This window comes from Branchiostoma floridae, chromosome 19 (genome assembly GCF_000003815.2).
Source record: "Branchiostoma floridae strain S238N-H82 chromosome 19, Bfl_VNyyK, whole genome shotgun sequence".
In the NCBI taxonomy this organism is placed as follows: Eukaryota; Metazoa; Chordata; class Leptocardii; order Amphioxiformes; family Branchiostomatidae; genus Branchiostoma; species Branchiostoma floridae.
The window spans coordinates 13,907,640-13,921,587 of record NC_049997.1 but is presented as its reverse complement, the minus strand read 5'-3'; the positions used below and the strand labels follow the sequence as shown (position 1 = coordinate 13,921,587).

General features: G+C 40.4%; 1 protein-coding gene across 1 annotated transcript in view; it reads right to left on the bottom strand.

Moving 5' to 3' along the window:
• Nucleotides 1–469, bottom strand: part of LOC118407215 (avidin-related protein 1-like) — a 7,239-nt gene extending 6,770 nt beyond the window's left edge. Inside the window, exon 1 of the mRNA XM_035807646.1 lies at nt 342–469. Within this exon, the coding sequence (XP_035663539.1) occupies nt 342–443 (102 nt within the window). The 5' untranslated portion in view covers nt 444–469. The remainder of the gene's footprint in view (nt 1–341) is intronic.
• Between the last annotated feature and the right edge of the window lie 13,479 nt (nt 470–13,948).

Genomic DNA, 13,948 nt, shown 5'->3' with positions numbered 1-13,948 from the left:
CCTCCATTTACTATCGGAGTACAACTCTTTCACTTGTTGGCATGAGAACAAGTTGCGTTAGGCGAAAATGTGCTTTTCAGTAAGGCACTGCAGAAAGAAGGACAATCAGGCAGCAAATTTGTGAAATGACGAAGGAAATCAGACATGTCAGAGCAGGCCATTTGCATTACATGTTACGGTCGATCACAGACCGCTGGATATGTAATGCTGATTTCCTCCTGTTTAATATTTCTTCTTTGGCAACAAACTGTCGTTCTTACTTACTGTGAGGTATCATAACCTGGAACTGTTAGTTACATATATTAGTTGTGTCAAAGTCCTTAACTTAACTAGTGACTTACCTGTTCATGTAGACGACAGCGAACTACCCAAAACTTCAAACAAGTGGTGAAAACCCGGCGGCGATGTTGGCACGTGACAATTAAGAGGTCACATGGAGTCATATGCCATAACTGTAACGCTAGTTCACTTTTATCCACGGGGTAAGCTATTGCCTAAATAGCTTCCCAACGATTGTAGGTTGGCGAATTAGCATATATGAGTGCTTGCCGTGTAGAAACACCAACATATTCATCCGTATGTACGTCATTTATTTTGTGCTGATTGACCAGGGGAAACGATGAAATCAACTAATCAGAATTGGCATGATAAATGTATTAATGATTAGAAATTCATCGGATGTACCCATGCTTTACTACCTATGCATTGGTCATGCATCAGCCAATTAATATTCATCGCAGAAAGTACATATAGGTAATATTACATTTCTGCAGAGAAAACATTAGTCTATACTGTTTGGTTAATGTATTTTATTGGAACAATCAGTATCTGCACGAAGTTAGCTGCAGTTCTACTTCATTCCGCTAAGTAAGAAAGGCGCCTTTGTACCTCAGAGACTTAAAATGAAGAACTGAGTCATGATTAAGGTTCTCTTAAACAAACGGACAGACTTAATTCACTGCCACATAAATTTTAGATCCATAGTCTACCTGGATAATAATAGGAAAGTTCAAATCCGCTTGCCGTGTCACCGATCTTGTGCCCTTGGGAAAGGCACTTTACACAACTTTCCTCACCTAACTCAGGTGTAAATGAGTACATAGCTGCGGCTAGTGGCAGTGACAGGCCTTTGTTGTGGTGACAGGCCATAGGGGCATGTTCGGGCATGACGCATCCGCCATGACACACGAGTCAGGGGTAGGAGGAACCCCTTGCATCCTTGGTCGGATGTCCTCCTAGGAGATGGAAACTCCAAATAACAAACCTGCATCTGCTGGGGCCGTCTTACGTGGCAAAACAGTTCTGTCCCTGTAGGACTTAGTGCGCCAGTAGACGAGAGGGTGGAGAAGGAAGTGCACACCCCTCCTTCACCTTAAAAAGTCACGTGCAGGCCAGGCAGACTGGTCGTCTAATCAACCTGTCTGCCTACCATTGATCTTTGGATACGAAGAAACAGCCATCAATAGGAAAGTATATGACACATAACTCTAAAGGATAGATGGCAGAAAGAAAAGAAAGCACAATAACTCATGTTTACATGATGTATTTTCACAACATTTCTGCAACATTGTCTACATTCAAGGACTCTTTATCCATGCTGGAACACATACGTTATCTTTGAAAGGCAAACAAGTGATATGATATGTCCTTACATATACTGCTAGTGTCCAAAAAGACCAAACAATGTTGACTATAATTATACATGTGGGTATATCTTAAATGTATTATAATTGTAACGTTATGTATTGATATATATAAAGATACTGGACATTGTTACTAAGTGCTTATTATTAGTTGGTTACAAAGTCCCAAAGGTCTGAAATTCAGAGTATGTACTGAAAATACTGATGCCATGAAATGTGCATGGGTAGGGGTCACTGAAGGGATACTCAATGCCGGGAGATACACTTAGTCTATCTTCCATACCAAATGATGCATGCCATTCTCACATGCATTGTAAAAGAAACCTTTCCTTTGCTGTTGGTACTTTTGCCGTGTGTACCTCTTTTTGGTCCTAAGAAATTGAATAACCTTGAACTACGTTCTTTGCTTTTCAGACAACATATGTCTATGACATCCAAACATAACATACAACAACAACAATGATACAATATGAGAAACAATAGTTAAACAATATGACACAATAACGACTTAAATAATGCTATACATTGACGAGGCCTTCATTTCCTTTTCTCTCATATCTAATGCTATATATGAATAAATTTTCCTGACCGTCTGGTGAGGGGGATTTGGGACCATTCATGATTTCTATGAATTTATGAATGTCCGGATGCTTTATATAAAATGGCAACGTAATATGTGGGCATATCAACATAGGCACTACGACGACTGTGCGTCGTATTTCAATTCTCTAGGGTACAGTTTCATATGTGCAATAATCGGAATCTGTTTCCAGACCATCCCCATAACTGTCCTGATTAACTTTGTCCTTCTTAGTGGTAATGTTTACAGTTGAGCCAGTCGACGTTTTGCTCGGGTTATTATGTGAGACATTCTTGTCAAGGGCTTCACGTATTGCCTTGATATCAACACCCTCATCATCAAAATTATATTGGGGTACATCGAAAGCATATGACTCTCCGTATGCTTCGACCTGCTTGGGTATGGTTTCATACGTGCAGGAGTCGTAATCTGATTCTAAATTTTCACTGGATTGTCTGGCAGCAATGTTTCGTGTGTGAACACTTGGGGCGCTTTTGTCAATTTGCTTCCTACGAGCATTCAGTTCCGTATCACCAAGATAATTTCGGCGACCATCGAGAGTATGTGACTCGTAAGCTTCCATCCTTTTGAGTACAGTTTCATAGGATAAATCGTAATCTGCGTGTATATCTTTGCTACAGCCTTTTTGGTAATCAAACTGGTTTCTCTGACTGTTATTGTTAACCTGAGGATTGGAAGTACTGGCCACAGATTGTCTGGCTTCCATGTTTTGTACGTAATTTTTGTCCAGTAGCATCCTACGCATCACCCTGTTGATATCATTTGGAATATTACCAATATGACATTGGGGAACATCGGGTGCATGTGCCTTCCTATAATCTCCCAATCCTTCAGGTATAGTTTCATACGTGTGGGAATCGTAATCTGTTTCTGAATCTCCACTGCACCCTTTCTTACCATCAAACTGGTCTTTCTTATTACTAATTTTGCGTCTGGGAGTCTTTTTTACAACTTGGCTAGCTGCTCTGTTGTGTACGTGACTGCCTGAGGCTTTTTTGTCAATTTGCTTACTTCGCAATGCTTTGATATCACCAAGGTGATTTGATGGACGAATTTTCTGGGGTATAGTTTCATAGATATGGTCTAAATCTTCGATACAACCTTTCTTATCATCATACTGGTTTGTTTGAATGTTGTTAGATATGGGAGTGTTAACCGCCATCTTGTTCACGTGGCTGTCAGGTCGCTTTTTACGCATTACACTTGTACTCGTGTCGAATGGAACATCACCAAGATGATACTGCGGTACGTCGAAAGTGTACGACTTTACGTAAGGCGTGACGTCGCCAGGTGTGTCGTCATAAGTGCGGGGATCTTTTCTTTGACTACTCCTACAGCCTTTCTGATCATCAACCCCGTTACACTGGTTGGTGTGTCCTTGAGGACTGTTTACAATGTGACCATCCACCACGTAAAAATGTGAGGGAGTTTTAGCAACCATTCGTTTCCTCATCACGACAAAAACTGCAGCTAATACTGAACCACAGACAACGACAACTACTATGATAATTATGAGAGTCAGTATCCATCCTGAAACCATAGCAACGGGTGGCGGAGATGACTTTTTTAAAGTCTGATTACTCTTTTCTGTCATTCCCGATACAGAGTGTATGTCGTCTTCTATACTTGTTGATGTTGTTTTTGTTTTTGTTGCTCTTTTTCTTGTTGCTGTAAAAGCATTGGTAACGAAAGAGCTATCTACATTGGGAGAAGCGCTATATTTTATTGTCTGGTGTGGTTTAGGCGCTTTACTAGTTTGTGATAGTTCCTTAGTACTTGTTTGGAGTACCGACAGAGTTGTACTCAGGACCGTGGTCGAGGCAGAGCCATCATAGCTATCTGTGGTACAGTGGTTGTTCAGGGAGCAGGGTTGGTTCAGATTTAGTGTTTCATTCAGACCTGTGTTTCTCCCTGTAAAGCACACAGACACGTCCAGTCTATGGATCTCCGCACCAGCTATATTAACGGGAGTTTCACAACGGTACAGGGACAGGTGCTTGTACAACTCAAGTCCCATGATATTGTTTGACATTAAGTCAAAACAAAATTCTGATATTTCGATTTTGCAGCGTTGAGCTGTCTTGGCAGCGCTGATGAGCCAAGCTATGTTACAGTCGCAGTGGAGAGAGTTTCCCCCCATGCTCACTGAATATGACATCACCGAACTACTTGCACGAGCACTGTCCGTTCCAAGATCACAGGAGGATAAAGTTCTAAGATTGTTGTAAGAAATGTTCAAGTCTTTGAGGTTCGGCACTAAAGTCTTGACTGGAAAGAGGTTGATACAGACGAGTTTATTTTTTGACAAATCTAAAAGAAACAATCTCGGCATGTTCTTTAGACACTTCCACGGAAAATGTTTGATACTGTTGTTTCTCAGGACAATCTTGTTCAAATACGGTAGGGTTATGCACGGGAATGTAGTTATGGCGTTGTTGGGAAGTTGAAGGTCAAAGAGTGAGCTTGGTAGCTCTGTAGGAACACTAGTTAAGCCTTTGTTATCACAGTGCATTGTGACGGAAAACTGAGCAATGTCGACATCACACCCAAGAACTATCAGTTCTGAAATTGCCGCTGAATTGCCAGTGTGTACTAAATTTACAAGTAAAATGGCGAGACCCAGAAGAAATAACATATTTGGTGGTGTTGAAGGTCTGGTAGGTACATATGAATATGACATGATTGTTTGGGTGGGAAATGTACAACCGCTAGAATATTTGAGGCCTAGGGTTGACGGACTATAAGCAAGGCGAGGTACTACTCATTAGATTCTAGACTGTACAGTGAACAGAAGATGTTGTTTTCAAGTTCATTCAATGCTACTCTTGACTGGATGGCGACCTTGGCGACTTGCAAGCCGGCTCGCACAGCTATTCTTTAGTTAGGGTCAGACACCCTTCTTCAAGCCTGTCAAGCTGATTTCCTAGAAACCAAGAAAATATTCAATTCAATTGAATTCCATTTGATTTGACTTATTGAGATTGCAAACAATGAAATGCATGGCAAACCCCGGCAGCGTAGCTGATATTGTGGACCAACACATACATTTACACTTCTCCTAGAGTACACACAATTAACTCAAATGGTTAACGGATATTTCAAATGAAACAACAAGATTGATATTATTGACAATGTAACAAATGACAACATTCTATTAGCACATCCAAAAGCACAAGGTGTGTGGATAAGAACATGGTGCGCTGAATATATCCAATGCAATAGAAGCGATCAGTTAGTACGGAGAAGATATTGAAATTGTACTAGAAAAACAAGAAGTCAGTTTATTGTTCAAACTGGGAATTCGAAGTGAAATGAGTTTTGGGAAATATTTCAAAGATTAAGGGCTTGTAATCAATTCCTATTTGTTTGTTTTATTTGAATCTCCATTAGGGATAAAAAATACAAACCTACAAAAAATTCTGTGCCAGCGTGCCAATGTCTATTCAGCAATTGCATTCTCGAGTGTCTATCACTCACAGTCGTGCGTACAAGACCTACTAAAACTAAGGGCACAACCTGCCATACATGCGGTTTGTCCGTACGTTGTTTTGGGAGGCCACGTCCGCCACGTATTTCTGAAAACGTGGGAAACAACTGGCAAGAGCAGAGAGTAAGTCAACGCACGGCACACAAAGTTTTGCCTGCACGTAAAGTAACGTTCTACGTTCTACGGCGTGTCTGCGAGCTTCAAAATCCGTTGGATTCCCTATGAGTTCGTACAGAGGCGGGACTTACCACTTACGGATCCCAAAAGATTGCCCACGTTTTGGCATGTAGACAGCGCGTATTTGCACGTACGTCGAGTTGTGCCCCTAGCTTAAAATATTTCAATGCAACCCTGACAACATCTATTCAGCCATTAAATACTCTATAGTGTAAACAACCCACTGTGTCGTACATGAAAGACCTACTGAAAATTCCACATACAAAATACTAGTAGCCTAATTGTCTACCTCACCTTAGGGGACTTCGCGATATAATATTCTGGCACCCCTACACACATGTATGTAATATGGTGCTTGCACTGTCTTGTTGTAATATAGTCCGCAGTTCAACATGTAAAAAAGTCACTCTCTTACAACAGAAAACACACACTTCGTATCTATTATCTTCGAAGACATTGCAATATTCAAAGGTCTGGGGCGCGGTTAGGGCGCATTTCACGTGTACCACGACTATACGACACATGTACCACAACAGTGCGGCACGTTAAGTATGGCATTTACACGTACACAGACTTACCACCATATCAGCAGAACAGTAAAAAATATGGCGCCAAAAAAACCTCATACAATATCACAAAAAGCAATACTCAGGCAACTGGATGTGCTTTAGGAAACGGTTAGACGTTTCGAATACCATCTGGTGTCTATCGTCAGTGGCACTGGGGAGTTTTATCATATCCTAGCGTGTCACTAAAGAAAGACATCATATGGTGTCTGAAATGTCTGACCATTACCAAAATCATATCCAGTTGCTTGAGTAACTACTTTTTGGCATATCTTATTACCTGGATGTCTAACCTTCATCGACGTAATATAATTTGTACATTTTCTGACCCTTCCTTTGTTAGCTAAAGTATTGTTTTCTGTGGCCGACAAAAGAAAAAAATTCCTTAGCTTACCTTACTTTAGTCCCTAGTTGGTACTAGTTGCCTTGCCCCTACTGTCGCGCTTGCTCCGCTGTGTGGCCTAAGGCTATATAAACGGAGATGGGCACCATCCTATACGTCGTGTGACATAGGAAGGGTTTAATTTGTTTTATGGGAGTACCTACATCTGATGCTATACCGAGTGTGGCACCCTTTGATTGTGGAGTGAAGAAAAATAATACTGATTCACCCAACCCCAATTGATACATGTAGCTGGTCACGTGGTTATTGTTTCGCAAGCAACCTTGCTTTTTTGCAGACATCATGAATGATCTGGCAGAACGTAGACCAATCAGTGCCTGTCATTATGTTCGACTGTTATGAATGGAGGTAACCAATCAACCTGGTTTCAGGAACAGGCGAGGCGTACACAATATGGGTGAACGAATGGCGGGGCTGTTATATCTTTGAAATCGAACCGTAACATGCACGATTTAACATTAAGTCTAAACTTTCCATTCAACACAAATGAAGTGCAAAGTATTGAATTTTCAATTGCGTAGCCTTTTTTGGCGAATCGTTTGGATGCGTGCTCGGTTAAGGATGTTTGAGAGAGAATTGATAGTTGAAATATATATAGTACATCACGTGTCCAGGCTAACTGGGCCAGACAATCTGATGAAAACTGGCTGTTGTAATTTTGTTTTGATATACAAGTAGGAAAATGTCAAGGAAAGAAGACGAAATAAACTACATGGCCCTCCACTGGGGCATAAAGACAATATTTCAATTCATAGTAACCTGCTCTCCCACAAAATATCCTCAGTGCCACTAAAGGTGGTATCTCACTGCACTTGGGGCACCGGTGTGGCACTGCGGGGCTCGTAGATTACTCAACGAATTTCAGAGATACGAATTTGTTGACGTTGATTGTCTGGGTAACTTTTATAGAATCGATCAAATCTATTACGTAGTTATATTAAACCCAATCTCGAAATTGTCTGCTTACAAATATGACTAAAAATATGGTTTCATTTTTAACAAAAGCAAGAATTAAGGCAACATACATTCAAGGAAGCACCCACAAATAAAATATTGTTATCGAAGAAAACATTGTTGAATTTCCTTATCATTTTCAAGTTGCAGACTCGATCTTTTCACAATTAATCCAGCAATTTTGAATGTATTTGAATGTATTTGAATTCCTTTGAATACTCTGGAAACATTTTGAAAGATATCACACAAAAATCTCTTTAATTACAATAATTTTCAAACATCTGAAGGATTCTTTTACTTTTAAAAATATTTACAAAAAAAATGGTAAACCTTGCCAAATGGTAGAATTAATTTATTGCCCCATAAAAGTAAGCCCCTTTTGTCTGCTTGGTATATTTTTAGATTTCACTGATGGGCACTGGTGGGTCCTTTGTGGTAGGATATGACATGACACCCAACCATACTTTGCAAGGATGTGTGAATTGCTTCTTCCAAGCCCACTGACCCAATATTACAAAAAATGGTAGAAAATGGTAATAAATAATGGAAAAATGCTGTCACCATATTATTTAACAACTGTTAGAAGTATTCTGTTCCACACCGTGAATATTTCAAAGGTTTTACACACCGGGGAAAATATCTAGAAAGTTCAAAATATTTCTAAATTATGAAATCTCCTAGACATATAATTGAAAACAATTGAAAACATTTGTAAATGATGACAATGGCAACCCTCGCGGTGACTTGGAATGTAGTTGTCTTCCTATGAGTTACTTCGATGTCTTTTACTTTTCAATTGCCAAAATAGCCTGAAACAACCTTCGGATGTCTACCGCTCCCTGTGGCACCTTCCATAGAAATAGAAAGGATTCTGATTGGTCCGGCATGACGTCACACCTACTGTTCACGTGATAGAAGTGTGCTCCAAATGTTTCGTTTGCAGACTTCATTTTCAATCAGTAAAATTGCTGACCTGTTTTGTTTCCAAGTCAAACAGAGATACGCGTGCCGAGGTACCTAAAAACTTATCAAACCATGCCCCCGTCGAAACAAGCAACTCTGCTGAAATTTTGAATCTATATATATATAGAATTTCAATACTATCTATTTTGACTCGAGGGACATTAAGCACATAGTCACAGTAGACTATTAGGGAAGTAATAAGGAAATAATCTAAGGCACTACCAGGCATGTATTTTGTACCATGTATGTAACAATTTGTAATTGTGTATATAGACTTGTAAGACTCGTTAGGCAAACTGTATCTCTGTTATATAACGTTACTTTACGTCTACCCTTGCCTCTTCCCTCATGACCTCAATGAAAAGCGGCCTGCAGGCCGATTTGAGCTTGCATGAATAAACAAAGGTTCAGACAAACAAAAAGTGGCCACATTATCCAGAAGTTCATTCTGCAAAGGGGGTCGCTTGTATAGGTCCACTATATACATGTAGTAATCTTGGCAAGTTTGAGATGTACCGAGGGCTCTGATAGGGCCGTTTGTTTCTACGGATGCAGTCTGCTACTAGCAGGACCAACGAGAAACTGTGTAGCATGTCTATTAGATGACTACTGTGTAACCCAGCAGTATCTGGGGATTAATGTATTTCTTACATAATTTCAGCCATGTTAAAAGATCTAGAACGGAAGTGAATGGTCTGAAAGTTCTGCTTAGAATCCCTGCCCAATAAGTCTGACAGAAGACACTTATGCTGTGTTTAAAAGTGCAAGTCTTATTTTTATTCCCCATTCACAACATTTTTCACATTCACGGCATTTTTTCACATTCACGGCATTTTTTCACATTCGCGGCATTTTTTCACATTCACGGGAGTACCCATGATCGTACGTGTTCTATTTGCATAACATGAAGTCACAGAAGCCGTTGATTGGCCATTCCTTGACATAGACTGTAGTAGGATAGTCGAACATTTTTGGTAAGTCCAGTTTTTAGGTCGGAAATTACAGTTCAACTCTGATCCAAAATTTCTACAAATATGTCAAAAGGCGTGCATCACATTAAACTTCTAAGAACGACGCACAGCGATGAGAGCATCTCTACTACTTACTTTACAATAACATTTCAATAACTCCTGAACATTCTTGAAACTACGCCACTTAAATCAATGTGATATACACCAATGACATTCCTAAATGTATTCACACAATTTCTATACATCTTTTACATAAATCATGAAATTCACAAGGAGTGGTATGGTACAAATTTAAATACATACGGCAGCTACATTTACTTTCCAAATTGATGGTTGATTACTATTTTGCTTCGCTCACTCGGTGGTTTATTCTATAGCCATAGATCGATGGTTGCGTGTTATGTTTCTATAAACACCTCGGGTGGGTCATTAAACGCTAGTCGTAGTAGTCAGTGCTGTAATTTTACAACATTGTGCACATCATATATGCATTCGTAATGAGCATATGCTGGTCACCTAATGCTCACAATGTAAAGGCGTATTTTCCTATATCTTATATACGACATTTTCTGAATAGATAAGACCAAACACGCGTGCCCCATTTGGGAAACTCTCCTAACAGTGTCAGCATACAATTTGTACATTTTCAATATCGGTATCAAAATCAATATAAATTGCTCGACTCAGCAATTGTGTTTTCGTTTATCGTTACTTGATTCTCACCATACATTGATGCATACTAACGTAAACTTGTTTGTACAATGATTCACAGTCTAGAATACGCACAATAACATCGATACATTACATTGGATACAACTATAAAGTCATATACTAAACTCTCTCTCTCACTCACTGGCCCACTCTCTCTCTCTCACTCACTCACTCACTCACTCACTCACTCACTCACTCACTCACTCACTCACTCACTCACGCACGCACTCACTCACCCCTCTCACTCATTCACTCACACACTCACTCACTCACTCACACACACACTCACGCACTCACTCATCCACTCACTCATCCACTCACCCACTAACTCACTCACTCACTCACTCACTCACTCATCCACTTACTCACTCACTCACTCACTCACTCTCACTCACTCACTCACTCACCCACCCACTCACCCACTCGTCTCACTCACTCACTCACTCACTCACTCACTCACTCACTCGTCTCACGCACGCACTCACTCACTCACTTACTCACTCGTCCCACTCACTCACTCACTCACTCGTCTCACGTGTACACTCGTCTCACTCACTCACTCACTCACTCACTCACACACTCACTCACCCCTCTCTCACCCTTAAGAACATCCCCTGCCCTATTTATGACATTGTTTACACCTGTGAGACCTTGTAAGTTGTATGCATACGGCCATGTTGTCTATAAAATAAAGTTAAGTGTCTGTAGTGCTATTCGTCCATTCATGTTTCCTCCTATAGGAAAAACATATTGCTCTTGCAGGTGTTTTCTTTTTATTATTTATTTTCCCGACATTAACCAATCAGAGCTTAAAATAGGACGAGCCTAATGGCATAGTATAATTAGTCTAATGACCTGATTAAAAAACAAGTAGATGTAAGGTGACCCTTTTTGTTACTCGCACACGGCTAGTTGGACAGGCCTGGCTGTTTGTTAACAGCTGAACAAATAAACAAATTGATAAAAAAATACAATAGGGCGATCCTGGTGGTATACTCAGTAGTATAATTATGTTAATGACCTGGCCAAAACAAGCAGATATAGGGTACCTCTTATTTAACATTTATACTCGCACACAATACTATAGGGTTAGCCTAACGGTATTGTGTGTGAGTAGCTTGACAAAAGGCCACAAGAAAACTTTTACTTTTGCATTTTCACGAAAATGTCTCCTCTCTCGTCACATTAGTCCATCCCCCAAGTAATACTGGGGTACCTCGAAAACATACGACTGTGAGTAAGGTTCAGTCTTGTCAGGTATGGTTTCATACATGGGAGCAGTCGGGTCTGATTTCACACCGCTGCTCGTGCCATTCTGATCACCAATCGTATCAGTGTTCTGAATGTTATCAGGGATGTCCCCAATATGATACTGGGCTACATCAAATGTATACGACTTTGCATACGGGACGGCTCCATCTGGTATAGTTTCATATATATTTTCCTGATCATCAGCCTGGTCATTCTGACTGGTATTACCTGTAGGAATGCTGTTGAAAACTACACCATTCGCCATGTTGTTTACGTTACTTTGTCCTTTTGTGAGCATCGCCCGATACACAGCTAACATCACACCACAAACAACAACAACCAAAACAACAACAACAGTAGTCATGAACCACCCTGATATCTCGACTTCGGTTATTTCAGACGACATGCTCACTGGTTCTGTCATATCTGACACAGAGGTGGTGTTCAACATTTCTGGTTTAAGCGTTAGCATTACTGGCGTTGTTTTCAGCTGGCTGAAAATATCTGTATCAACCAAAGTAGGCATAAAGGTAGAATCAGTAACGTTAGATGATTCTTCCATCTTTTGAGACGTATTGTATGTCTCCCTTGCCTGTGTTCGGTTAGAACTAATGGTTGTTGCCAAAGACGACGTAGCAAGATCAAGGCTTTCTGTAGCGCAAGACTTGTCTATTAGGCAGGGAGTTTGAATATGGCGCGAGGTCTCATTTCGTTCCATCGTTTTCGATAAAATACAGCTTGAAATGTCCAACCTATTGAGCTCTGTACCCTTTAGGCTAGAAGGAGTTTCGCAACGGAACGAGGACTGATCGTTGTACATCTGGGTTGTAAACATGTCCCCCTCCAAAAAGTCCAGACAATAAGTCGATATCGACCCCCAGCACTTTTTGGCTATTTTTGCCACGTCAATGAGCCAAGCGATGTCACAATCACAGTGGAAAGGGTTACCCCCTATGTTCACTTCATATGGTATAGTCGAGCCTTCTGTGGCGTCGATACCTATATCACACAAAGACAATGTCTTAATGCTGTTATAAGAAACGTCCACCTTCCCTAGAAAGGTTAAGAAACCTTTCGCAGGAAAAAGATTAATGAAGGAAAGCTGGTTTTGCGAAAGATCTAAGAAATTCAACTTTGGCATGTTTTTCATGCACTTCCAAGGGAAACACGCGATGCTGTTGTTTCGTAGGACTAGTTTGTTTAAATACGACAATGGCATGCATGGAAATGTGGTAATGTCGTTGTTGGGAAGCCAAAGTTCAAAGAGTGACTGGGGTAGTTTGGTAATGGTGGATAGTCCGATGTTGTCACAGCGTATCCCAAGTAGATTAGCACTGTACAGATCAGAGACCTCACACCCTAAGCTGATCAGTTCTGGAATCTTTTTAGCCTGACAGTCGTGGATAGTATTCAGAGAGACAAGGACTAAAGCCAAAACTACAATCCTGCTTGGGAGCCCAAGTCGGCTAGATCTGTGCGAGCGTCGCATCTTGGGGTGCAAACTTTGCCATAAACAAAACAACAATGGTTGACTTTATACAAACAAGGTAATTTAGCTCTGTATCATTGCATGTATACACTTTATATAAACACCTATGTAAAACTAGAAAGGCCGACATTTGCTTAAGAGCAAATACAGCATATTTCAGCCATACCCCTTCCCACGCAACACTGGACTGTTCCAAATCACCCCTGCGCAAAAATGGAACATCCTCTTAACAGTACATTATCCCCCAAAGTGGACTGGTATTGTGAATTGATTCCAGGTAAAAACAGAGCTTGCTTCTATTTTTCAGAAAATGACAATAATCACACCTTCCATTCAGAAAATTTTCATCATGACTGAAAATTGTTGAATGACTTCATGTAATGTCATTAACAATTTTCAGTACGATAACTAGGTGTAAGTTTAAAAAAGTATAAGCTCCTTGTAATGTGGGTACATTTATTATTGCAGTGAACTTTTTTTATTCAAGTACGGCATACGATTTAATAATTATCAAGCAGGTGCAGGTACTGTAGGAGCGTTTGTTTTCTTCAAGCTGTAAAACTGTTAAACTGTTTTACTTTGTATGCAATCAGCCATCGAGCCTATTCTTATTTTAGTTTAACAACTTCCTGCCAGACCCGGAAGATACGATTGAACCTTGTTCGAGGATTTATTTTCGTCTGTCTGGTCAGTCTGTTCATACCCTGGCGCTGAGAGTGTTTTATTGGGCTG